The sequence below is a fragment of the Musca autumnalis genome, unplaced genomic scaffold (genome assembly GCF_047663935.1).
Source record: "Musca autumnalis isolate F117 unplaced genomic scaffold, ASM4766393v1 scaffold_3, whole genome shotgun sequence".
NCBI classification, from domain to species: domain Eukaryota; kingdom Metazoa; phylum Arthropoda; class Insecta; order Diptera; family Muscidae; genus Musca; species Musca autumnalis.
The window spans coordinates 2,529,453-2,557,150 of NW_027411866.1; the positions used below are offsets into that span (position 1 = coordinate 2,529,453).

General features: G+C 35.1%; 1 protein-coding gene across 4 annotated transcripts in view; it reads right to left on the reverse strand.

Moving 5' to 3' along the window:
- The window catches only part of LOC141399560 (ATP-binding cassette sub-family C member 4-like), a 28,005-nt gene extending 671 nt beyond the window's left edge, over positions 1 to 27,334 (reverse strand). The window contains exons 1-10 of one of the 4 annotated variants that reach the window (XM_073978545.1): positions 19,172 to 27,334; positions 18,616 to 18,666; positions 3,881 to 4,076; positions 3,695 to 3,826; positions 3,331 to 3,634; positions 2,373 to 3,272; positions 1,654 to 2,316; positions 1,304 to 1,594; positions 657 to 1,245; positions 55 to 596 (exon numbers count right to left, since the gene is read on the reverse strand). In XM_073978545.1, coding sequence (XP_073834646.1) covers positions 55 to 596; positions 657 to 1,245; positions 1,304 to 1,594; positions 1,654 to 2,316; positions 2,373 to 3,272; positions 3,331 to 3,634; positions 3,695 to 3,826; positions 3,881 to 4,065 — 3,606 coding nt within the window. In that variant the 5' untranslated portion in view covers positions 4,066 to 4,076; positions 18,616 to 18,666; positions 19,172 to 27,334. Of the gene's footprint in view, positions 1 to 54; positions 597 to 656; positions 1,246 to 1,303; positions 1,595 to 1,653; positions 2,317 to 2,372; positions 3,273 to 3,330; positions 3,635 to 3,694; positions 3,827 to 3,880; positions 4,077 to 8,083; positions 8,701 to 8,822; positions 8,999 to 18,546 lie in introns of those variants that run through there. The other 3 variants (XM_073978542.1, XM_073978544.1, XM_073978543.1) reach the window with 3 other exon arrangements.
- Positions 27,335 to 27,698: the final 364 nt, after the last annotated feature.

Below are 27,698 nucleotides of genomic sequence, written 5' to 3' on the forward strand. Positions count from 1 at the left end.
TTTACAAAAAAACGTTTAACATATTTATGTTAAAGGAAATATTTCTAAATTTACCTTTTCCAAGGCTTTGTTCAACTCTTTTCCTTCACCACCATATTGATTAAAAGGATCCAAATTATAACGTATGGTACCCTTAAATAGAACCGGTTGTTGGGGTATAACCGATATGCTGGAACGAAGCTTATGTAAATCAATATCAGCACAATCTTTGCCGTCTATAAAGACATTGCCCTGGAGTTCATAAAGACGAAATAAGGCCGAAATTAATGAAGTTTTTCCAGCTCCTGTACGTCCTACAATGCCTACTTTCCATGTGGGTTGGACAACCAAATTTAAGTTCTTCAATATTCTTTTACCATTCTCTTTATATTGCAATGAGACATCGTTAAAGTGGATTTCACCAGATGACGGCCAGTTTTGGGGAACCAGTTTTTTATCATTTCTCTCGACCTTATCAAGTTTGGTGTAGGCCAAGATTCTTTCAACGCTAGTCATTTGTTGGAAAGATTCGCCCAACTGCCTTAGACCATACTGTACCATACCAGTTAACATCATTGCTTGAGTAATCGCCAAGCCCACATTTCCGCTATAGGTTCCTGAAAACAAAACGACGCTTCTGTTATATCCATAATTTTCTCATTTCAAAGACTACTTACCATAATTGAATAGAATAAAAGAGAATGTAACCGAATTTAAGAGAATACAAACATTGGCAGAGTCCAGCCACAAGCCTAGGGCAGTATTGGAGGTTAGTGTCAAATGGTAGGCAGCACTATGCAGATCTTGAAGTTTATCAAATTCTTCAATCATTGTTTGTTGAAGATTGCGCGAACGTATGGTGGCCAAACCACTCAAGCAAGAGGAAACATGTGAAAATACTGGACTACGTCGAATGCCCTCCAAACGTTTGAGATCTTGTGAAGCACGTAAATACAATTTGATTATGATAAAATCAACCAGAGCCACAATACCCACAGCCACCAACACTATGGGATTTACAATGCAGATTACCACCAAAACACCCAACATCACCAGAGCCAAGTGTGTAAATTCCGACATAAAACGTGGCAAGCTTTCATCCATGGCACCCATATCTTTGGAGAAACGATTTAAAATTCTTCCTGAGGGTGTTGTGTCAAAGAAACGCATTGTCGCTTTAAGGATAGAGGAAAACATGCGTTCATGTAGGACTTTGGAAGCGTGCATACAGGTTTTCAAGAAGAGGTAACAGCGCAAAATAATCATCTGCATTGCAAAATAAATATATTAGAATTTGAAACAGGAAGAACATGTTAGGACTTACAATAACCACTGCTGCTATCAGGACACTATAAATGATAAGGCATATGTCTTGGCTAATTGAAGTTTCTTCATTAAGTCGGCTGCCCATGAAAATGATTTTGGTATAAATGTTAACAAAGTAATCGGCACCACTGCAAATGGCCTGAGATATAATCAATATGAAGGTAATGCCCAAAAGACCGGCAATACTATTTCCAGCATGAAAATATTCCCACCAAACAGAAGCTTTGACAGTCCCTTTCCCCTGATCTTCGGCCTCCAGCTGATCAGGTTCTATAGCCGTTTCGCTTTGCTGTTAAAAAGAGAATACATTTAGGGGACTTACTGTCAATAACCTGAATCTCAACATACCATTTTATTAGAGCCATTTTGGGTTGCTTTAGCTTTTCCATTCGGAGTGAGTTCCTCAATCCTTTCATCGTCAGCATTGTTTTGTTTCTTTTCAGCGATTGCATCAATATCACTACTCTGCCAATTGCAATCGTATAGATGGTCCCTCATTTCTTCAAAATTGCCTGATGCTGTAATTTTGCCGTCTTCCACAAGAATTATATAGTCCGCTTGGTCTAGATATTGTATTTGATGTGTAATTAAAACGCGAGTCTTTTCCCGCAGCAGAGAGTTGGGACCCATGACATTGTTGAAAATTGCACGACCCACACGAGCATCCACAGCACTTAGGGGATCATCGAACAGATATATAGAAGCTTTGTTGTTATATACTGCCCTTGCCAAATTTACACGGGCCTTTTGGCCGCCCGACAATGAAGCCCCACCTTCCTCTACCAAAGTAGCATCACCACAACGCAATTGCTCAAAATCTTCGGTGAGCGCACAAGCCGTAATAACCTTTTGGTAACGATCCATATCTTCCTCCTGGCCAAAAATAATATTACTCTTTACTGAAACGGGGAATAGAAATGGTTCCTGCGACGCATACGAAATTTGCCCATCGATTTTAACACTTCCGCTTTCGCATTCCAACTCATTCAAAATAACTTGGAAAATTGAGCTCTGTAAGAAAATAAATTTGAGATTATTTTGGAAACCCGAGTGTTAATACAATATACCTTTCCTGCTCCAACTGGTCCCACAATTGCACATAGACCTTGTTTCGGTATTTGTAAAGAAATATTGGCCAACGTTGTTTTAGCTGGTTCCCTGAGTGGAAGCAATTTGAAATTGTCTTCAGCTACTTTAATAGCTACTGACGATTCGGAGTCCTCCGTTACATTCCAACAGGCTGTGACATGTTCAAGTTCTATGGCGTTAGGATGATGTGGTTTTTCGCTCATTTCATTGTTAACCCGGGCCTTCTCTTTGTGCAGCAGAAAAGTTTCTATACGTTCAAGCGATGTAAAGGCTTCTGCAGCAAACGATATGCCCATGGGGCAAAAAATTCCAGCAACCAATTGAAACACATGATACAAATTCGCCATTGCGAATATAATATCGGCTGACATAACCGCCCCAAATTGGACCGCAGCAACAATTGTTATAAACAATGTTAAACGTTCCGGCAAGATCATGCTACTCAAATAGAAACTACGCAAATAGGCAGCACGACGTGTTTCCAATATTTCCAAGCGTCTAGCCTCCTGCACTTCCTTTTCGAAAGACTCTTCCCAGGAGTACATTTTAATAACTTGCATCCCTCGTATCAATTCATTCATTTTACTAATACGTTCATCGGTACGTTCGGCAATTCGTAGCCTCAGTCTGGCTGTCCATTTGCTTAGGCTCAACTGAACTGGTATCGTTTGAAGCAGTAAGGCGACCACACCAATAACAGATGCATATCCAACTCGAACCCAAAGCAAATATCCAACCAACGCAGTTTGTATGGGGAGTATCCATAGATAATGGGCAAAGACAAAACCAATATCTAAACGGTTTACATCGTTGGATATCAGGTTGACAATATGGCCCACAGAGATGTCTCCAGCTGTTTTCAAGGAAAGTTTTGAGGCCTATAAGAAATGAAAGCATTAGGGGGCGACTATACTTTGCATCGCACTCAAGACCCACCTTTCGAAAGATCAAAGAACAACAGGCTATTCTCATTTTGGCACCCATACGTTTTTGCCTTTGATCAACATGATGATTCATAAAACACCCAAAGAACGTCAGTCCCACCAATAGGCCACCCAGACAGTAAGTGTTTTGCTTCACCCAAGTTAAATATTTCCACAGCCATAATTGATTATTGATATCACCGTCAGAAGAGTTTGCATTTGTTGTAGTTATGTTTCCAGTTGGACCATTATTGGGATCCATATAGGCATATGGCAGTACAATCAGAAGCTGAGCCAAAAACAAGGGAATAAAAGTCCTATTGGGAAGATGCGTTTATTATTATCCCTTCTTCTATTTCGGCCAAACATCTACTTACTTCAACATAATATAGAGAAAGCAAACTATTCCATCCGTTACCGCCAAGGGCCAAAATGTTTTCCATACGGCCTTTCTTAGTTTAGGCTGCCGCTTAGATCTTTGGGCTTTCTCTAATTCATTTGACCAGTTTCTAAGAAAGAAATTATTAGTTATTTTTTGAAAAGTGTAAAGAAAAAGGACATACTTTTCTAATTGATCACCCAACACTTTAGATTCATCATCTGGCAGGCATTGCGGTAAATCGCTTTCTTTTAGACCATTTTTACAGCCCTTATATAACAATGGTATAATCCATGTAAACAGTAGTTGTGAAATGACATTTGCTTTTAAACGAGGATTAACTTTTTCGGGTTTTACAGTGTTGTACATTGTGGAGAGATCTGGAAAAAAAAGAGTTTTTTTCGAATTACATTGTCCGGTGATGTGAATGATGCATTAAAGCTATCTACTATCTACTTTAGTGTACATTCGCTATCCTAAAACGGAGAGATTATTGCGGAAAAGAGCATATACATATAATATTGTTGATAATATGGATAATGTTTTAGCCAATGGAAAGTAGGAGGAGTTTGGAGTCTCTCTAAGCGACGAAAAATAAAAACCTTGTAAGGGATAATTGGGTAGAATTGAATATCCTGACATGATCTGGATAATCACAGTGATATATCAACATTTTAAACTGTTTTGAATGCAGTTAATCATGTAAGTAATACCCTTTCGTGTTTTTGTGAGAAAGCCTGTTCGCGATCTCAAAGATCTTTTCAATCAGAGAAGAATAAGCAGTGATTTTACAATAAGGAAAGTGAGAAAAGCTTAGTGTGGTTTGGGAGAGTGTGTAGTGTGAAGAACTGAGCATCAGACCCTCATACAAACTTAACGACAACTGCAGTGTTTTTGGCTGAAGTCTATGCAGTGCTGGAAGCTTTTGAACTACTAGTAAGAGTGACAACGCTTGCAGATAGGTTTACGTGGATAACCAGGCTGCTCTAAAGGCGTTAGGATCCTAAGACAGTTCAAATGTGTAAGTCTATCTTAAAAATAGCCGTTAAATTTTGTAGGGTACCAGGACACTGCAAGGTTAAGGGAAATGAAACAATTGATGAACAGGCAAGACGAGACTCCCAGCCCTCTGATCTTCAGGTGGAGGACTATGTAGGCCACCGCTTTGCTTCTTTCTTCAAACTCAGTAAGCTCTACGAAGAGAAATCCATAAGAGCTTAACAATACCTACATGGTTGTGAGGTATCGAAGTCAATCAGAATCGCTTTAGGGATCATTTACTGCTCAATGTGGTATTAGATTTATGACAAGTACGTGGGAGGACGACAATATTAAGTATTACAGGCTATGTGAGGATGTGCAAGAGACTGAAACAATTGTGCAGCTTCTCTGTCGGTGTCCTCGACTCGTCAGTCTCATGGTGTGCATGAGATGGTATATCTTTATTATTTTTCTCCATAGACCAAGCATGGCCACATTTGGCACGGCGGTGTCGATGATTTTCGGCAATTTACACGCACACGACCCGAATGCACAGAAAGAGCGTACAAAAGAGAACAAATGTTTTGATTTGTTATTGTTTTATAGCTTGCGTGAATACAAACTTACTAACACACTGTTATAAGTTGCCAATATTTTGAATACATTCACATTTTCTCTGTTCTCTTTTTGGTCATGTCTGCCATAGACCCTGCAGTCCTTTTAACCTACTGCAGGAGACTTAAGTGGCTATCAGGCAGTGGCGGGTCATCCTAGACTGAGCAAGTTCAACTAACTACCTTCACCCCTCTGTTATATGTCTACTCCCTTTCTACCTACGTCATGCCCTTCTCCCTTCCTTTCCCTCTCTTAACCCCTTTTATCTCTTTTCCGGATAACCCAATGGACCGCTGGTCTCTGATTGAGGTGACTGTCAATAACCAACGGCACCTGCTCGTATATAACTTAACCTAGGGCTAATGTTGTAATGTTAATTGAATATTCAAAGCATTCCTTTGGACAATCTCTGTTGTGACTTTGGAATTCGGATATAATTTCTGAAAACAATTCCGAAAGTTGTATGGATGGTAATTCGGAAAGAATTTTCTAAGGAAATTCTAAAAAAAATATAAAGGTAAATTCTTGGAAAATTCGGAGAAAAAATCAGATTTTCTGATAGAATTCTATCCGAATTCGGAAAAAAATTCGGTGGAAAATTTAGATTTTGTTAAGAAAATTGGTTCGTATTCAGAAAGAAATTCCGAAAAAAATCGAAGAAAAATTTAGATTTTCTGAAAAAATTCTTGAGCGCTGACGCCATTGATATTGACACAACACACAACAAACCCCACTCAGAGACAATTTTCTTTTAATGCGCTATTTATAAAAGATTCTAAATTTCAAACGTTCTAATGATTTTCCTGTTGTTATCATTTGGTGATTAATAGTAGAACAATGTGCACGTGTAACTTGAAGCTATCAACACTAGCTTCAATTAAACTGTGCAACATTTTTAAAGTACTCTTGTGCAAACAATTTCAACTGTGCATTTTTTGAAAGTATAGACCTAAACGGCAAAATCCCCTACTTGGATTATGTTGTGTCAGATCCAGCTAAACATGATCAAATAATGACTTTTTGAAGCAATTCGGGCTATATCTCTGAAACCAAAGCGAATCTTCTTCTGACCTCTGAAGCAAATTTGTAGATAGTGGCAAGAATAAAGTATTTGGAGAAATAATGAACTCGAAAAACTACATATATTACCCAGATTATATAATATATCTAGAAGAGCTGCTCAACTAACAGCGAAACCAGGTCAGGTAATTTGGTGACAGTGTGAGTTCGAAGGCTTGGCTTTCCTTTTTCACTTGCAAAAATTTTTCGATCATCAAGCTTAACTCTAAACGAGAAAATTAATAAAAATTGTATATGCGAATTTCATAACTAATAACTTTTCGATAACAACCAAACAAATGCTCTGCTCCAGAAACTGCAAGATGCTGCTATTTTCTACTACGATAGAATTTTTTCCTTTATGTTATCGGAAAAATAGTAAAAATTAGTAGATTCTTGCAGTTCTGGAACAGACCAATTAACATCCCTTAGAAAATCGATTAGAAATCGGAAGGAATTCCGAACGAAGATTCTTAAGATACTTCAGAAAATTGTACAGAGATTCTTAAAAAACTTTTAGAAAATCTGTCAAATTTCTAGGAAAAAATTAGAGAAATCGGCAAATTTCTAGAAAATATTCAGAAAAATCGGAAATCAGAGCAATCGGAAAAAATGTTAGCTGGGACATAATGGATATTTTTCGTCCACATACACATGGTTATTTATTTATTGTTCTCTTAAAAATTTTCTTGTAAAATATTACTGCACCTGACTCTCAGTTTTGGTGTTTATTGCAAATCTTATCTGTCAATGGCTCACATTTTATTGCAAATCCTTTGTTGATTATTTTAATATGGAATTTCCCAAAATTTAAATTGTGTGTGCGTGATACATTTGCTTCTATAAACATGACATAGGATGAAGGTATCGATACTATGAACAAAGGCTTTAACAAAAACAATATTTATCTTATTGTGGTTGCATTGCAAAAATATAAATAAAAAATCTCTGAACCGAAAGGTAATGACAACTAAGCCTAGTTTGATTTAGAAATAGAATCTACCATCACTCACCCTATTAGTGTGATTAATTACAGTTATTTTGTATGGCTTAAAAGAAAAAATCAATTTATCCCAAAAAATAAACGGGAGATCCACTGTTTTACGAAATGTAATTCCTTTGCTGAGCATTATAATATGGAAAGAAATTGTATACTTACATTTGAAATGTTGTGTGTGGTACATTTGCTTATATGAATCAACTTCTTTAAACATCACATAGGATGAAGATGTCGATACTATGAACAAAGACCACTTTAACAATAATAATATTTATCTTATTGTGGTTGCATTTCGAAAATATTGCAAAAAATATATATGTATAGCGGAATGTGCTGTGGACGCAAGTTTGGAATTGATAGTTGCCTTAGCTTAGATTGATTTAGAATTAATCTCTACATTCCACCCACCCTATTAATGTGGTTCATTGCAGTATTAATTTTTGTGTATGGTTTTAAAGAATATAGCTATTTATTTCAGACAGAGCGGGACATCCCCAATTTTATTAAAGTGGAGGTGTTTTATATATTTCGGCGCTATTTTGACAATTTTTCATATAAAACAAAGAGTCTTCATTATCCCTTTTCCTTAGATTTTACTACATACACATGTTTATTTGAGACTTAAACTCAGAATTGTTACTAACTAATGTTTGTCTAGACTCTAGACTACTCAGTTATCAATCAATATAATCTTTAGAACATAGAAATACAAACTAAATTTATAACAATTACCTCTTTATGTGCGGCACAACTATTTAATACTTTATGTACGTGTGTGTATAGCTTTGTGACGTTTTCAATTTTTTTTATAACTTTGATCTGAAGCTGATCACCGGTGTTGCTTATAGAATTAGCACTTTATCCGTTGTATTACTATTTTTCGCTTATAAAATTCTTCTTCTTTTTACCGCCACCAAAACAGCCAAGAGCGCCAACAGACACGGAGGCGCCACAAATAATTCATTTGCTTTGTTATAGTCTGATTATAGTTTTGATGCTTCGTCTCGTCCCTCAGACAAATCATTTGTATTTCACTCTTTTTTTATATGACTAACTATTATTATATTATGTTTTAATAGTTCAATTAAATGCAATGTCTTTGTTTTCGTTGTTTTCTTTTCTTCACTGTGATGTGAAATCACTTTCTTTTGCAGCTATATTTCCGATGCTGCTGATGTTTTTTTTTATTTGAATCGGCAAATTCTATACTTATTCGTTGTAGCCACCATTTGAAAATAACTGATCATTGCATTGTCGCGTTCGGTTTATATAGGGTATGATTGGTTGGCTGGGGTTTATCCCTATATTTACTCTCGCCATTACATTGTGTGGGGGTTCTTCCCTCTATTCTATCGTATATTATACCAAGAGAAAATATATGATTTGAGATTGTTTATAAGAGGTAATGTTATCATTCTCTTTAAAAGAGGGTTCTACCCTTAATCTATATATCTTTTATATACATACATACCCAGCAAAATTTTATGGAAGTGGTTCCATGAGATGCCATGATTTCACTGGATCTTTTGCATTGGTTCAAATAAAGTCGTGAAAGATCCGATCTTTTCATTAGCATTTAAACCCATGCAAAGGAAGTCGCGAAAGATCCGATCTTTTCATCAGCATTTGAATCATTTTTACAGATCACTACAAAAAAAAAAAAAACAAGTCGATTTGTACATCCCTACATGTAGCGACATCAAAACAAAAGAGTATACATTTCCAAAAATTTTGTTATAAAATTACAAATTAAATGTAGGTTCACGAACTAGAAATTCTTAAAGGAGTGCTGTTGGAGTCCATGTCGAAATCTGAACTGGTGATGAGAAGATAATAGAAAAGCTTTTGTAAGATGAAACAAAATCAGTGGCTGAGAGTGGACGAAGTAAACTCTGTTGCGGTGCAGCGGCGGTGTTTAGACTGCCACAGCTGGGACAGCCGGAAGTCAAGTTTCTCCCTTAAATTTACAACCTGTCGCTTGCCAAACACATCGTTCCCGAAGTCTGGAAAATAGGCCAGCTACTGAAGCCCGAAAAGGATGCCAGCAAAGGTGAATCTTACAGGCCGATTTTGTCGCCCGTAGCAAGGACCCTTCTGGCCACCATCAGAAATAACTTTCCAGTTGCCGATCAATAGCATAGGATCCATAAGTAGAACAACAACTGCGCTGAAGGCCATATCCATATTAGCCGACGACTCACTCAGAGCAAGCTGTGCGATAGAAGAGTGATAGTGACACTTCATTTAGCAAAGCCCTTTGATATTGTCAAGCACCCTCGTTGTTTGATGTCATCGAGCAGACTACGTGAATGCGGTCCTTGGAGAACATCCACCATCTATCGCAGCTGAGAAGCGCCAGCTGTCAGGACAAACCAGAGTAGTTTTGGGTCAATACGCTCGGGATGGTGCAGCCGTCAAAATTCCTATAGGGCAAGTACTGATGACACCGTGGAAAACATCTGCCCAGCATACAGCACAGGCCCCCACGACACATTGCTCCTTTTCAATTGCCCTACCAAACCATATAAATAGCGAAATAGCCACATTCTTACGACTGATAGACCAAGAGTCAGATTAAGCAGAAAAATGAGAATACAAACATATTGTTACAACAACGAGAACAAACTGCAAATATAGATGTAAACTTTATGATGATAAATAAATTATAGTTATTTCATTAATTCCTTTGAATTAATAAAATAAAAAAAATTAAAATCATTTTTCAATACAGCATTTTCCATTTTCCGAACAAGACGTGAAAATGACATGCCAAAGGGTTGGTGAAAATGACATGCCAAAGATTAGTGAAAATGCTATTCTTGGGAATTGGTTAAGATGGCATGCCAAAGGATTGGTATAGATGTCATTCCAAAGAATTGTTGAAGATGCCATTCCATCGAGTTAGTAAAGATGACATGCTTAGGATCTGAAAATGAATTGCATCTTTTGGGGGTCACGCTCTTGTAAAAAGAATGAGTGAAGATGCTGAAAAAATGACATTCCATTTCACTTGCACCCATTCTTGAATAGCATCTTTGGCATCGAACATTTTGCTGGGATATCAATTGTACCAAACCCCCTTCCTCGTCTGAACCCTAAACACCAACATAGTCTTTCCCTGACTATCATTTTATCCAATACAACATTTAGTACCATTAAGTACTTTTCATAAGCTTATTGTTCATTTTTTCAAAGCGACTTCCTTATCTCAACCCCAACAGTGACTCCTATATCAAATATAGGAACTCCAGCCGCCCCTCATTATCTTAACTCGAACACCATCACCTACCCTAATTCCAAATATCAGAATCCGAGCTCTATCCGTTCACATAATACAATATAGTACCAAATTTAGAACATTTTGTACACTTATAGACTATTTTTCAAAAACCCTTTGGTTCATAAACTCGACACGCTATCAATGACCCTCATTCGAAATTTCAGAATTGTGACTCAACTCGTTCACCCAAAACATAGAGTAGCATTTTTCGAACCCTCACAGTGCGAATTTCCAAAAACCCAGCCTTACCTATTCATTAATAGTGACATACATTCAAAATTTCCAATTTCTAGTTTTACCGGTTCCTTTGGGCATTGATGAATCAGTCACTCTACCATTTTATATACCCAGCAAAATGTTCGATGCCAAAGATGCTATTCAAGAATGGGTGCAAGTGAAATGGAATGTCATTTTTTCAGCATCTTCACTCATTCTTTTTACAAGAGCGTGACCCCCAAAAGATGCAATTCATTTTCAGATCCTAAGCATGTCATCTTTACTAACTCGATGGAATGGCATCTTCAACAATTCTTTGGAATGACATCTATACCAATCCTTTGGCATGCCATCTTAACCAATTCCCAAGAATAGCATTTTCACTAATCTTTGGCATGTCATTTTCACCAACCCTTTGGCATGTCATTTTCACGTCTTGTTCGGAAAATGGAAAATGCTGTATTGAAAAATGATTTTAATTTTTTTATTTTATTAATTCAAAGGAATTAATGAAATAACTATAATTTATTTATCATCATAAAGTTTACATCTATATTTGCAGTTTGTTCTCGTTGTTGTAACAATATGTTTGTATTCTCATTTTTCTGCTTAATCTGACTCTTGGTCTATCAGTCGTAAGAATGTGGCTATTTCGCTATTTATATGGTTTGGTAGGGCAATTGAAAAGGAGCAATGTGTCGTGGGGGCCTGTGCTGTATGCTGGGCAGATGTTTTCCACGGTGTCATCAGTACTTGCCCTATAGGAATTTTGACGGCTGCACCATCCCGAGCGTATTGACCCAAAACTACTCTGGTTTGTCCTGACAGCTGGCGCTTCTCAGCTGCGATAGATGGTGGATGTTCTCCAAGGACCGCATTCACGTAGTCTGCTCGATGACATCAAACAACGAGGGTGCTTGACAATATCAAAGGGCTTTGCTAAATGAAGTGTCACTATCACTCTTCTATCGCACAGCTTGCTCTGAGTGAGTCGTCGGCTAATATGGATATGGCCTTCAGCGCAGTTGTTGTTCTACTTATGGATCCTATGCTATTGATCGGCAACTGGAAAGTTATTTCTGATGGTGGCCAGAAGGGTCCTTGCTACGGGCGACAAAATCGGCCTGTAAGATTCACCTTTGCTGGCATCCTTTTCGGGCTTCAGTAGCTGGCCTATTTTCCAGACTTCGGGAACGATGTGTTTGGCAAGCGACAGGTTGTAAATTTAAGGGAGAAACTTGACTTCCGGCTGTCCCAGCTGTGGCAGTCTAAACACCGCCGCTGCACCGCAACAGAGTTTACTTCGTCCACTCTCAGCCACTGATTTTGTTTCATCTTACAAAAGCTTTTCTATTATCTTCTCATCACCAGTTCAGATTTCGACATGGACTCCAACAGCACTCCTTTAAGAATTTCTAGTTCGTGAACCTACATTTAATTTGTAATTTTATAACAAAATTTTTGGAAATGTATACTCTTTTGTTTTGATGTCGCTACATGTAGGGATGTACAAATCGACTTGTTTTTTTTTTTGTAGTGATCTGTAAAAATGATTCAAATGCTGATGAAAAGATCGGATCTTTCACGACTTCCTTTGCATGGGTTTAAATGCTAATGAAAAGATCGGATCTTTCACGACTTTATTTGAACCAATGCAAAAGATCCAGTGAAATCATGGCATCTCATGGAACCACTTCCATAAAATTTTGCTGGGATTGAGCGAAAGGACAGAACTGAAATTCTGAGATTCAGAATGAGGGTCATCATCAGAATATACAAAAGAACTATAAGCGTGCGAACAGAACTAAATGGTACTACATTTGGTACAATTTGGTATTGGATGAAATAATACAGTTCAATCATAAACATCATCTCACAGTGAGTTTTCTCATTCTCGCCTCCTCCCCTATTATAAAAAGCATATCGCCGTGAGCCCTACCCCTAATGTTCTCACTCTTCCCTTACCACAAACAAAAAAAGGGAGAGCAAAAGTCACGTTTGTGAAAAAGTAGCTATCATAAGTGTAAAAAAGTGAGAATGTGAAGCAATTTTCTTGTGAAATATCTCACCAAAGAAATCAAAGTGATTTGAACAGAAAATATAAGTACAGACATTTTTTATAAAAAAATCGACAAAAACGAATATTTTGTATTTGTAATGATAATCAATTGTTGGTCTGTTCCAGAACTGCAACAATCTACTATATTTTGCGATAACATAAAGAAAAAAACGTAGTCGTAATAAAAAAAAATAGATTCTTGCAGGTTGTGGAACAGAGCATATCTTTATTTGTTTTTAAAGTTGAAAGTAACAAATAAAAACCAATTAGTCCCGGTCCACACTAGAGTGATTTCATTGAAAAAATTTCATGAAATTATGCGTCTCTAGATCGACCTCCATAGTAGAGTAAAATCATGAAATTGTTGTAGTGGGGAATTCGATTTAAGAACACCTAATTTCATGAAATTTTATAATGAAATTCACGCTAGTGTGGACCGGGACTTAGAAATTCATTAGGCAACCATAGTTTACACCTGACTCTCGGTTTTGGTGTTTATTGCAAATCTTATCTGTCAATGGCTCACATTTTATTGCAAATCCTTTGTTGATTATTTTAATATGGAATTTCCCAAAATTTAAATTGTTGTGTGTGCGTGATACATTTGCTTATTGAATCAACTTCTATAATCATGACATAGGATGAAGGTATCGATACTATGAACAAAGGCTTTAACAAAAATAATATTTATCTTATTGTGGTTGCATTGCAAAAATATAAATAAAAAATCTCTGAACCGAAAGGTAATGACAACTAAGCCTAGTTTGATTTAGAAATAGAATCTACCATCACCCACCCAATTGGTGTGATTCATTACAGTTATTTTTTATGGCTTAAAAGAAAAAAATCAATTTATCCCAAAAAATAAACGGGAGATCCCCTGTTTTACGAAATGTAATTCCTTTGCTGAGCATTATAATATGGAAAGAAATTGTATATTTACATTTGAAATGTTGTGTGTGGTACATTTGCTTATATGAATCAACTTCTTTAAACATCACATAGGATGAAGATGTCGATACTATGAACAAAAACCACTTTAACAAAAATAATCACCCTTATTACGGTTGGCGTTGTCGTATCCAAAATTGCAAGCTGACGTGTCGTAACGTCTAATTGGTATTATGTATGTTTTTGAACAAAAAAGCAAAAATTTCAATTTTTAAAGAATTCTTTTTGTAACAAACATAATTAGAATTATTAGTAGATCATTTTTAAACTTTTAATTCAAAAGAAAAACTAACCCTATAGTTTTTACAATCAAAATAAGTGTTTGGCGTAGACGTTTTTGTGGTGGTTGGCGTAGTCGTTGTCGTAGGGATATTTTTGGTACCACGTAACATTTACGACAACGACAATTTTTTCTCATACAAAATTTAAAAAATATATATTTTTTAATTGTAAAACTATTTGTTTGAAATCATCTTTTGAGCAAGAACTAAGAAATTTACATTGCATCAATCGTTATATGAGGACTCTAACAGATTTTCAATAGAAAGTTTGTCATCTGATAAAGACACGAAATTTATCTTATGCAAATGAATCAAAGTAGTAATATTTGTATTTATTATAGTGATTTTCCAATATATTTTAATAATCATTGCCAAAAAATTCTTTTGAAATTAATTTGTTTTTATTTTTATATGCTGTCGTTTACAAAATCAGTCACGACTCTTTCCTCGTATTTCAACGCCATACGTAATACCAATTTGTCGTGTTACGCCATACGTAATACCGATTTGTCGTATCAAAAAAAAATAAATGTTGTATTTAAATCAAGAAATGCGTTCTGGGAATTACAAATGTATTTCTTTCGATTTTTTAAGGATATAAAATGCTATAAAAGACAAAAAATGTCGTTGTATATAATTTTTCATCATATAAAAATGTATCTTACGACTACGCCAACGTCTACGCCTACGACAACGTCTACGTCACTTGAACGTCTACGACTACGACAACCGTAATAAGGGAGAATATTTATCTTATTGTGGTTGCATTTCTTTGGCAACCATAGTCCCGGTGAAATTAAGCGTTCTTAAATCGAATTCCCAACTACAACAATTTTATGATTTTACTCTACTATGAAACTCGATCTAGAAACGCATATTTTCATGACATTTTTTCCATGAAATCTCTCTAGTGTGGACCGGGACATACATGTTCATCCACGGTATGTATCAATGAAGCACGGAAGACCTCAATGGAGTTTGGCGTAATTTGGAGGCGGAGTTGAAGTTGGCCAAACTTTTTCAGGTATGGAAAACGATTCAGAACCATAGAATGGTAACAGGAACGGAAGAGGACCCCATTTCTCGAATTACTATTCCCCGATAGAATAATGTACACACTTTGCTTGAGTTGTCGCAAAGTGTGCACATGAAAATTTATGTAAGTGTCTTCGAATTGTTCTTTGTTCGCTAAGGTTCCCAGCAAGATATTCGATACCAAAGATGCTATCTATGCAAGCATGGGTACAAGTGGCATGTAATTTTTACCACCTTCACCAATTCTTTTCACAAGACCGTGACCCCCACAATATCCCAATTATTTTCAGATCTTAAGCATGTCATCTTTAATAACCTAGTCGAATGGAATTTTAACCAACACCTTGACATGGCATCTACACTAACCCTTTGGCGCGTTCTATGCCATGAATAAGAATAAGCCAAAATAGGAAGAATTAATTTCTTAAAGTAAAATATGGAATAAAAATTGGATATTTATCCAATACTATTGGTCTGTTCCAGAACTGCAAGAATCTACTAATTTTTACTATTTTTTCCGATAAGATAGAGGAAAAAATGCAATCGTAGTAAAAAATAGTAGCTTCTTGCAGGTTCTGAAACAGAGCATATTATAAATAAAAAAACATAACTTAAAGAAAGACAACGTTATGCCTTGTTCAGACTGACGGTAATTCGCATTCTATTCGTTGTTCGACCCCAAATTACGATATAATTACTTCATTTCCCACACAAAATTTTGAGAACGAACAACGATTTTTGTACATTCCCCCCATACCATTGCTATCGCAAACGATCCGTTTTCGAATGTTTTTCGATAGTTTTGGGGACATTTTGTTCGAAAACGACACACGAGAACGAATTGAAAACGATTCATTCGTCGCTCAGTTTGTGGCAGGAAAACCTTCGAATTCGAATATCGTTAATAATATTATTAGCGAATGAAAGATGATAATGGCGAAAAACATTTTTTGTGGTCTTTCTTGATGTTTCTGTTATGAACCTTTTCCGTTTTTATTTCTTTATGTTTGCGACATTTTGACAGTGCTTTTACTGAGAGCTTGCAAATTCTTGCTGGACAAATTTCTTCTAGCAAGCACTTGCAAGCTCTTCTTCTTCCTGAAAACAATCAATCAGCCGTTTTTAGTTTTTTGTTGATTTATGTTTGTGAACATTAAAAACAATTTTATTGTGGAAATAACATAGTCTAATTGTATTGTTTTATGGAGAACAAATTTGTAAAGTGGAAAAATACTTTTTTGTTTCATTTTCTGTTTTATTTTTAATAAAATGCCTACAACGTGTTTGCTTCCTTTGTTGGCGGACAAATTGTTCTGTTTTGGCAAGTCAGCTGATTGCTTGCTGGTTTTTGCTGGGAAGGTGTCTGTTTACTTTTTAAAATTTTCTAGCAAAAGAGAATAAAAACCCCTTACTCTCTGAGAAAGTTCTTGCTGGACAATTCTTGCTGGGAAAGTAACCAGACAGACTTTTTGTTGTCTTGTGTTTGGCGACCTACCCATATGTTTTCTTTATCAACACTTATTGTCTACGTATAATAGTAGCATTTATGTATATCGAAATTATTTGAAAAAAGCAAATGGGAATTTTTTACAAACAATATAATTTTTTTTTGAAACAAAAAAATTTTCAGAGTAAAAAATGTTTCTCGAAACAATTTTTCTTGTGAAGAAAAAACATTCGCCAAATGTTCGAAAACGATATCGTTTTTAAACTTTTGACGAACAAAAGAACAACGTGCTTGTGTACATCCGAAAAACATTTGTCAATTCTTCGAATGTGATATCGTTTTCGAAAGTTGTGCCGGACATTCAAATATTTGGTCTGTTCCAGAACAGCAAGAATCTACTAATTTTTACTATTTTTTCCGATAACATAAAGGAAAAAATGTTATCGTAGTAAAAAATAGTAGCTTCTGGCAGGTTCTGGAACAGAGCAATTATCCGCACTTGGTATGGGGGGTTGTTCAATTTAAATTACTCTCAGAACGACGATAAAATATGTCCCATCTCTAACAAATGAGAGAATTTATCGAAATATGTAAATTAATTATGACAGAAAAAATATAAAATTTAAAAATATATTAAAAACCCAAATATCTTTAGAAAAACTGCAAAACGTGAATGAAAAGTATACGGTTTAATGACTAGTATACATTCAAATCATAGCAAATTTTCTCTTCTCTTTTACTACAGCTGCATTTCTTGTCCATCGTTTTAAATTCGCGCACAAATTTAGAAACGAAAATCAAATGCCCGCCAGAACGCCCAAAATTCCAAAAAGTTATTTTCGCAGGTCTCTCGATAATTTTGAAAATAGAAAAATTAAAAAAAATGTGCTGAAAACACCAAAATTGTGAGAAAAAATAGAAAAGATGAATGAAAATAATATTATTTAATATTAAATAGGTATCTGAAAGAAGGACAAATATTTTTTCAGTTTATATCAACTAATTTTAATCTTTTTTGGCTGAAACTTTCTTTAAATTCAGTAAATAACAAGTAGGAAAAGCGTTAAGTTAGGTCGGGCCGAACTTTTTATACCCTCCACCACAAATTTCAGCCATTTCGGTGGATTAATGTGGCCACAACCTTCAAAATACCGAAAATCGGAAGGTACCGTTCTATGGGGGCTATATGATGGCGTGGACCTATACCTACAAATTTATGGGGGAAAGTTTTATACCCCCAACGAAGACTTAATACCAAATTTAAGCCATCTCGGTGTGATAATGAGGCCAAAACCTTCAAAATACCGAAAATCGGGAGATATCGTCCTAGGGGGGCTATTGTAACAGTCTGTTTGAATAATTGTTAATTTTTTTTGCATTTTCCACTACGGTTTGGAGTGCTTGAGTGGTATTGAAACGGGCTGAGCTCGCCGGATTGGGGGAGGTTCTTTCCAAACCAGTAATGTTAAACTGTTCAAAGAGAAAAAAAAAATTAACCACTTCAAGACTTGTTACTAGTACCTGACATATTATAATTTTTGAATCACAGACTGTAAGAGTATGCGAGTGATGTTTTCGCTGGGACACCTTTTTAAATTGTTCCCACCCGCTATAAAACATAAGTAACTAGTGTCCATGATATTCTGTTAGCTACTTCCCTAATCATTGATGAGACCAACTAAACCGCCATGTTATCACTATCAACAATTCCCATAAAAAGGTCTAATTAGTTCATTTTGAATACAATATACAATTCATTTATTAATAGGAAATTCATTAAATCGTTTGTTTAAATCGATTACACTTTTAGTGTCTTATAAATAATTTTTTTTTATAAAAAAAAATATCTCAAATAATGATTAATTTAAAGATAATAGTCAAAGTCTATCATAAATTATATAATCTGCATGTTATACGACTACTTACACGAAGTGGTATGAAATTAGGTTAGGATGATGATTTAGGTTTTGATGAATTATTTGTAGGTTATGTTACCTTGGTTTACTGCCGATGGATCGAGCTCAATACATGCGGTGTTGTATAATTCTGCAAATATAAAAAAACAATTAACACCTATCCAAACCCTAACCTCTTTTCTCAATTTTGATGCAAATTCTTACATTGATTATACCTTTTATTCACGGAGTAAACCGTGCAATAAAAAGAATTTACTTTAATAAACTCTAACATGCAAGTTATATAGAAATTATTTACAAATAATTACATTTTTAAACATTTTAAGATTAATTAATTAATGAAACATTCACACAAGTGAAAATCACATTGTTTTAAGCAAAATTGTATGATCCGTTTCTTATGTTTTAATTATCAAGATAAAATAAATTTAGCGAAGGCTAAGTTAATTATTGGCAAAAATAGAATCACGTAAAAAAATTACAAAATTCACAATAATACTTATTAAAAGTTGTTTTTTTTTTTATAAATTATTGCTGGCTTTGTTTAGCCGACGGCAAATCATCAAAATCATCGAAAAGCTGTCATTATTTAGAAACTGTACATATCAGGAACAGCAGAGCTCATTAGAAATCACCATTAACACCATTAATATGTCTCACTCCCTCTTATGGGTATCCATTGGCAAATTACTGATGGGCGTTGGTTATGAAGATTCGCTATGCAAGCGAGACGGTAAGGAGAGCCTGGATGCTTCCACGTTGGATGATGCACTTGTCCAAAAAAGGGTAAACTTTTATACTATCGCTGAATTATTTGGCATTAATTAAGCCATAGAAAATACCAGTTTTTTTATAAAAATTCCTTTATAATTTTCACGGTACTTTTAAATTATTTAATGTTCGTTGCAAAAACAGTATTTTGGTTACTTAAATCGTTTATCAAGGCTTATGATTTAATTTCAAAGTTCTTTCAAAGTATATTTTATTTTTTCGTTGCTTATTATACTGTTCCACTAGAAAAATGTTTTAACTTGAGTGGTCAACGATCAGAATAGAAGAGATCGAAACAGAATTATTAAATTCCTCATTACCCTAGCAACATAGCAGGTTTTCTTGTCTTTCTTTTTATTAAATTTTGTAGCTTTGTCTTGTCGTGGTTAAACGATTTCTACCATTACATATTGTTTTTGGCGACTACATTTGCATACTAAAAAAAAATTGTCCACGGCTTGTAAAATAGAGCCACATGAAATGCCATACATTGTACTCGATAGTATAACAGTTGGCTCTTGTAATATTACAATCAAATATAACACTTAGATTCCTCCATGCATAGCTGAATGAAGAGAATATATTGGTTTGTTTTGAGAGTGATGAATGCACAACAATAGTATTTCTGGGTATGGAATATTCCATTAGTATGACAATGCAGATCTGTCCTACCTCTTTATGAATTTACTTAATCTGCTACAAACCTTCTTTGCAGTCTGAGTAGGAAGAAGACGAAAATAAGGAAAACAGATTAATGCTAAAATTTTACGTGGGACACGGCCACACCCTGAGATTAAGTTAGCTGGGCAACTATTTAAAATGGCTTCAGATCTTTAGCGTGATAAAGGCCAATGTATTTCCCACTTAACGTCTCAAGTTCGTAACAAGATGAGCCAACCTTTTTCCTAATTCGACACTTAGAGTACGGTGGTAATAATTTAGCATTAACTCCCTTTTTAAAATCTGATTGTTGGAACATTTTACGAAACACTTCTTGTCCAACTTTGTACTGTATATTTTTGCTTCGAGTGTTATAGCTTTTTGTTGCTTTCTCGTGAGCAATAACGAGATTCTCTTTGATTTTTTCGTGTACTAATTGAAGTTTTACATCGTTTGAAGTATAGTTGAATTGTCCCTCAGTCATACACCCTAATTTGTCCATTACAGCATAAGAGGATCCATGTAGCACCATATTGTATCCAAATGCACCGAAGTATGGTGAGCACTTTATTGCTTCATGAAAGTCACTTCGGAGTATACTGGCTATTTTAGATACATGCAAATCCCACTTGTCTTGTTTATCTTTTAATAAAATCCTCAATTTTATAATAAATTCTCTGTTGCTTCGCTCTGAGGCATTGGCTTGTGGGCTATACAAGGCCGTTTTAATATGTTTGACTCCATATGATTTCAAGAATTCGGACATTTGTGCTGAAACGAATTGGCATCCATTATCGGAATGTATAAACTGGGGTACCCCGAATTGGTGAAATACATTCTCCTCTAAGTATTTTATGATAGCAGCACTATTCGCTTTTTTCAAAGGTTTCAAAAATATATATTTTGTAAAATGATCGATGGCTACAAATACCATCGAATTTCCCAATTTGGTCCTAGGGTAAGGTCCTAACAAATCCATATAGATTCGTTGAAAAGGACGTTCGGTTAGGATTTGCTTACCCATAGGAGGTCTCAATATTTGGTTAGTGGGTTTAACAGATTTACAAATTTCACAGTTTGAAATAAAATTTTTAATATCTTTTGCCATATTTGGCCAGAAATATTTCTCCCTAATTCTGTGCAAATTTTTACTAAATCCTCCATGACAGGATGCCACATTATGGACTCGTTCAATCAAATCGGCTCTTAGTTCCAAAGGAAGCCACAATTTCCACAATAAATCTTCGTCCTCGAATACACCTTTTCTAAACTTAACTCGTTGATAAATATAACCTTCGGAAACAATCGTGTCTGGAAAATTTTCGGGTTCGGATTCGAAAACTGATATAAGCTTCAAATATTCTGTTGATTTGAAATATTCCGACGCCAGATCTATTTCTATAGGTACTGATTCATCAGGTATACCAACTTCGTCTACATCTAACCTAGATAAGGCATCCGGAACAATATTAGTGGATCCTTTTCGAAACTCTATCTCAAAATCAAAGCTTTGTAACAGCAAACTCCATCTACCAAGTCGACCTGAGAGATCTTTCTGCGACATAAGCCAGCGCAAACTATGATGGTCAGTAACAATCTTGAATGGCAGTCCTTCAACATACGGTCGGAATCGTTTTAAGCATACTATCGCGGCCAAACATTCTAACTCCGTGACAGTATAATTTTTTTGACACTTGTTCAATTTTTGGGAAACATACGCAATCGGATGTTCCTTATCGTCATCACCATGTTGTGTTAAGACTCCTCCTACAGCTACTCTAGAAGCATCGCATTGTATCGTGAACATTTTGTCAAAATTGGGTTGAACTAGTACAGGGGCTGTCGTTAAAGCATATTTTAATTTTTCAAAGGAAAGTTTTGCTTCGTCAGTCAATGCGAATTGCTTAGTCTTTTTCAGACAATCGGTCAGTGGGGCAGCTAAATCAGCATAGTTGGCTATAAATTGCCTGTACCAACCAGTCATACCAATATATCGTCTGATCTGACGTGGAGATTTTGGTATTGGAAATTTGGCAACAGCCTCAACTTTACTTGGATCTGTACGCAAACAACCCTGACCAACAATATACCCTAAGTATTTGATTTCTTTCTGACAAAAACGACTTTTCTCGACGTTGATAGTTAAATTGGCATTAGACAAGCATTTTGCGACCTCTTCCAACATCTCAAGGTGACTTTTGAAATCCGATGTGCACACCAACAAATCATCTAAATAGATGAACACGTTTTCTCTGAGTCGACTGGGGATAACTTTATCCATCAGTCTACTCATTCTTTGAGCCGCGTTGCAGAGTCCGAACGGCATTACTGTAAAATGATACAATGGCCGTCCAGGCACTGCAAAGGCTGTTTTCTCTTTGGATACATCATCTAAAGGTATTTGCCAATATGCATCTTTTAGGTCAATACCTGATATAAAATGAGTATCCTGTAATCGGCTCAGAAGTCCATTGATATGTGGGAGAGGGTACGCATCTTTTTTTGTTAGGGAATTTAGTTTCCTAGAGTCGAGACAAAGTCTTATTTTTCCAGGTTTTCTGACCAAAACTATCGGGCTACAATACGGACTATTGCTCTCTTCTATTACTCCTAATGACAACATTCGGTCCAACTCTTTATATGCCTCTTCTTGTCGAGGTGGTGAAAGAGGATAATGTTTAATTTTAAAAGGTTCTGAATCTGCCGTATCAATGTTATGAATTTCCATCGAAGTTCGACCAAGACCGAGTTTTTGAAAAGATGGAAACAGTTCAACGACACGTTTCAAATCATATAATTGGAAATCGGTTAAAGTATGCATGTTTTCAGTAGAAGTCATAAAAGCTTCGCTATCTAAAGATACTTCGGACACAAAAATCTCTGGAGCTATATTAAAACGTTTCCAAAAATTAACACCCAGGTAAACTGGTTGTCGCAAAGAAGGAGATAAGTAAAATACGATATTTTTAGTGGTGTTTTTGAAAGTAACAGGAATTTCTACAAAACCAATAACCCGTTGTGAACCTCCATCTGCTGTCTTCAGGGAGCTAAATATTGGTGTAAACTCAAGTTTTAAGTTTTCTAAGAGGTCTTGACATCCTTTACCCAAAACACTTATTGATGCCCCTGAATCCAACAATCCGAAAAGCTCTACTTCACCCAAATTAATCTTGGCATACGGCCTTGAGTCTTGGTTCTCATTTATGCAAGTGGATGCTACTAATTTATTAAAAGCTTTTCGTTTCTGAAATCGTTCACGACATTTTATTATTTTTTTAGACAGTGGTTTTTTATTAAAAATCCGATTTCTTATTTCTTCGTACCTTAGCTTTCTCTCATGCAACGATAATTGAGAATCTATTTGATTAGCTGTATGTTTACAGTCTTGCGAATTGTTTGTTTTTGTGTCAGTGTGACAATTTGTTGCTGATGTTGTTGCCTTTAAGTCTATATCGATAGAGGGATACAGAGTTGGGAACGAGGTACCCTCATTTACTCGTTCACTTTTCTGTTTTCCTGATGTCTCTTTGGACACAGCGGAGTCGTTACATTTTTCTCCCCACATCTATAACAAAAGAGAGTTCTTACATTGGATGGACATTCATAATAAGAATGACCCATCTGGTCGCAATTCCAGCATTTAAATCGAGAGGTATCCATCTCTTTTTTTCCAAAACTGGAATTTTTATGAAACTTAAATGCTTCTACGTCACAATCATTATCATCACCAGTTTCAGATTCAGTGGAGTTTTCTATTTCAGATACAAATTTGCGATTTTTATGCTGATATTGCCGTTTTACATATCTCTCTGCTTTCCTCCCTGTATCTCTCAGACTATCCAGATCAAGTGAATCATCCATAAATAATAAAGCCCCTATTGACTCTTTCACATTATTTTTAATCAAATCTATCATTTTCATATCACTCATAGGTTGAGATAAACGAGAATTCATGGTAATTACCTCGGTAAAGAAATCGTCAAATGACTCTTTTGGTAATTGTCTTCTCTCTATGATTTTAACAATTTTATCGCATTCATTTTCTGCTCTACCGAATTGTTTCCTCATGGCTCTCTTTAAATCATGCAATGAGGTATTTGGAACTTGCCTCAAATAGGCCCAAAACCATGTTTCAGCCTTTCCTTTTAGTAAAATGTGAAAACTGCCTATTAGAGTTTCGTCCGAACATTTGCTACGTTTGGCTAAGGTATCTACCTTGAATAGAAAGTCTGACACATCTTCAGTTCCATCATATGAAATGTTCCATTTATCAACTTTGATAGAAATATTTGGTGAAGGTGCACCTGAACGAGAAGTGTTTAAACTTTCGTTTAATGAAGGATCATTATTAGACATAGTTTCTCTACTTTGAAGGTTTATATTTTCATTACCTGCAGACTGATTCCTATTTGCGTTTAAACTTTCGGTTAAAAGTTGTCGTAAAGCAGTAAACTCAGTCACGAAAACAGTTTCCAAACGAGCAGTTAAGTCTGCTACCCCGTTTGTGGAAGGTGCATTAATCGATTGCTGGGAAGTCCCCGGTAGATTATTTTGTTCCGACATATCCGAATAATTTATACGATTTTGCTGATATAATATAGCTCTAGATCTAGTCCGAATAGGACTTATATTAAAACGAGGTCTATTAGTAGCCTGAACTACTGAATCTTCGTCAAAAGTATATTCTAATGTAGTATTTCTACTATGCGGATCTTCGCTATCTGACAAACTAACTACTTTTCTTTTCCTTGGCATTACTCAAACTGAGTCTGAAAATTTAAATGCGAGCTTTACTCGTATCAATCTATAAATTTTCATGTATATGGAATTGTTTATAGTGAATTAAAACAAAAACGGATAGTATGGTCTAAATTACAATCTGTGTTCCAAAAATCCCCTCATTTGTAAATTTTATATGCAATTCATGTCGCTATAATACTCCAGATTTCCAATCCAGTATATATATGACTTACATAAATTGCAAATAAAAACTATTGCAACTAATGGTTTAAGGCTATGCAAAAAAAAATGTCACGTAAGAATTGCTATAAAGAAATCAACAGTTTTAAATATGATGTTCTAGACTCATTCTATACATAGACACTTAGGTATATGTGCAAAAGAAATAGACCTACAACAACAATATGTTCTTATTCATAAAAAAAAACATATGACCTGAAGTAAGTAACAATGAAAGATATAAAAACGAACGCACTGCGTTAAATCCAATACTAATAATCACGAGGATTCGTTTTTATGAATAAATAAAATACGACATTAACAAATTATTAAAACTTGCCAATCTCGTTGGGCGCCATTCTCTTTTTGTAACAGTCTGTTTGAATAATTGTTAATTTTTTTTGCATTTTCCACTACGGTTTGGAGTGCTTGAGTGGTATTGAAACGGGCTGAGCTCGCCGGATTGGGGGAGGTTCTTTCCAAACCAGTAATGTTAAACTGTTCAAAGAGAAAAAAAAAATTAACCACTTCAAGACTTGTTACTAGTACATGACATATTATAATTTTTGAATCACAGACTGTAAGAGTATGCGAGTGATGTTTTCGCTGGGACACCTTTTTAAATTGTTCCCACCCGCTATAAAACATAAGTAACTAGTGTCCATGATATTCTGTTAGCTACTTCCCTAATCATTGATGAGACCAACTAAACCGCCATGTTATCACTATCAACAATTCCCATAAAAAGGTCTAATTAGTTCATTTTGAATACAATATACAATTCATTTATTAATAGGAAATTCATTAAATCGTTTGTTTAAATCGATTACACTTTTAGTGTCTTATAAATAATTTTTTTTTATAAAAAAAAATATCTCAAATAATGATTAATTTAAAGATAATAGTCAAAGTCTATCATAAATTATATAATCTGCATGTTATACGACTACTTACACGAAGTGGTATGAAATTAGGTTAGGATGATGATTTAGGTTTTGATGAATTATTTGTAGGTTATGTTACCTTGGTTTACTGCCGATGGATCGAGCTCAATACATGCGGTGTTGTATAATTCTGCAAATATAAAAAAACAATTAACACCTATCCAAACCCTAACCTCTTTTCTCAATTTTGATGCAAATTCTTACATTGATTATACCTTTTATTCACGGAGTAAACCGTGCAATAAAAAGAATTTACTTTAATAAACTCTAACATGCAAGTTATATAGAAATTATTTACAAATAATTACATTTTTAAACATTTTAAGATTAATTAATTAATGAAACATTCACACAAGTGAAAATCACATTGTTTTAAGCAAAATTGTATGATCCGTTTCTTATGTTTTAATTATCAAGATAAAATAAATTTAGCGAAGGCTAAGTTAATTATTGGCAAAAATAGAATCACGTAAAAAAATTACAAAATTCACAATAATACTTATTAAAAGTTGTTTTTTTTTTTATAAATTATTGCTGGCTTTGTTTAGCCGACGGCAAATCATCAAAATCATCGAAAAGCTGTCATTATTTAGAAACTGTACATATCAGGAACAGCAGAGCTCATTAGAAATCACCATTAACACCATTAATATGTCTCACTCCCTCTTATGGGTATCCATTGGCAAATTACTGATGGGCGTTGGTTATGAAGATTCGCTATGCAAGCGAGACGGTAAGGAGAGCCTGGATGCTTCCACGTTGGATGATGCACTTGTCCAAAAAAGGGTAAACTTTTATACTATCGCTGAATTATTTGGCATTAATTAAGCCATAGAAAATACCAGTTTTTTTATAAAAATTCCTTTATAATTTTCACGGTACTTTTAAATTATTTAATGTTCGTTGCAAAAACAGTATTTTGGTTACTTAAATCGTTTATCAAGGCTTATGATTTAATTTCAAAGTTCTTTCAAAGTATATTTTATTTTTTCGTTGCTTATTATACTGTTCCACTAGAAAAATGTTTTAACTTGAGTGGTCAACGATCAGAATAGAAGAGATCGAAACAGAATTATTAAATTCCTCATTACCCTAGCAACATAGCAGGTTTTCTTGTCTTTCTTTTTATTAAATTTTGTAGCTTTGTCTTGTCGTGGTTAAACGATTTCTACCATTACATATTGTTTTTGGCGACTACATTTGCATACTAAAAAAAAATTGTCCACGGCTTGTAAAATAGAGCCACATGAAATGCCATACATTGTACTCGATAGTATAACAGTTGGCTCTTGTAATATTACAATCAAATATAACACTTAGATTCCTCCATGCATAGCTGAATGAAGAGAATATATTGGTTTGTTTTGAGAGTGATGAATGCACAACAATAGTATTTCTGGGTATGGAATATTCCATTAGTATGACAATGCAGATCTGTCCTACCTCTTTATGAATTTACTTAATCTGCTACACTATATTAAAACGTGGACCGATATAAACAATTTATGGTAGGAATGTTTCTTTCCCTCTGGAAACACAAAATACAAAGTTACAACCGATTATGTTGTCAAATGGGACTAATACATTCAAAATATATTAAAATGGGGCGTTATATGGGGGATATACCAAAACGTGGACCTATATAAACCAACTTTAGTAGAAATGTTTTTTGGCCTCTGGAGACACCAAATACCAAGTTATAACCAATTCGGTGGAAAAATGGGACAAATATCTTAAAAATTCCTTAAAACGACGACGCGTCACGCGTCGTTTTGTATGGGGGCTATACGAAAGCGTGGACCTACATAGCCCGCTTTCAATACCAAAA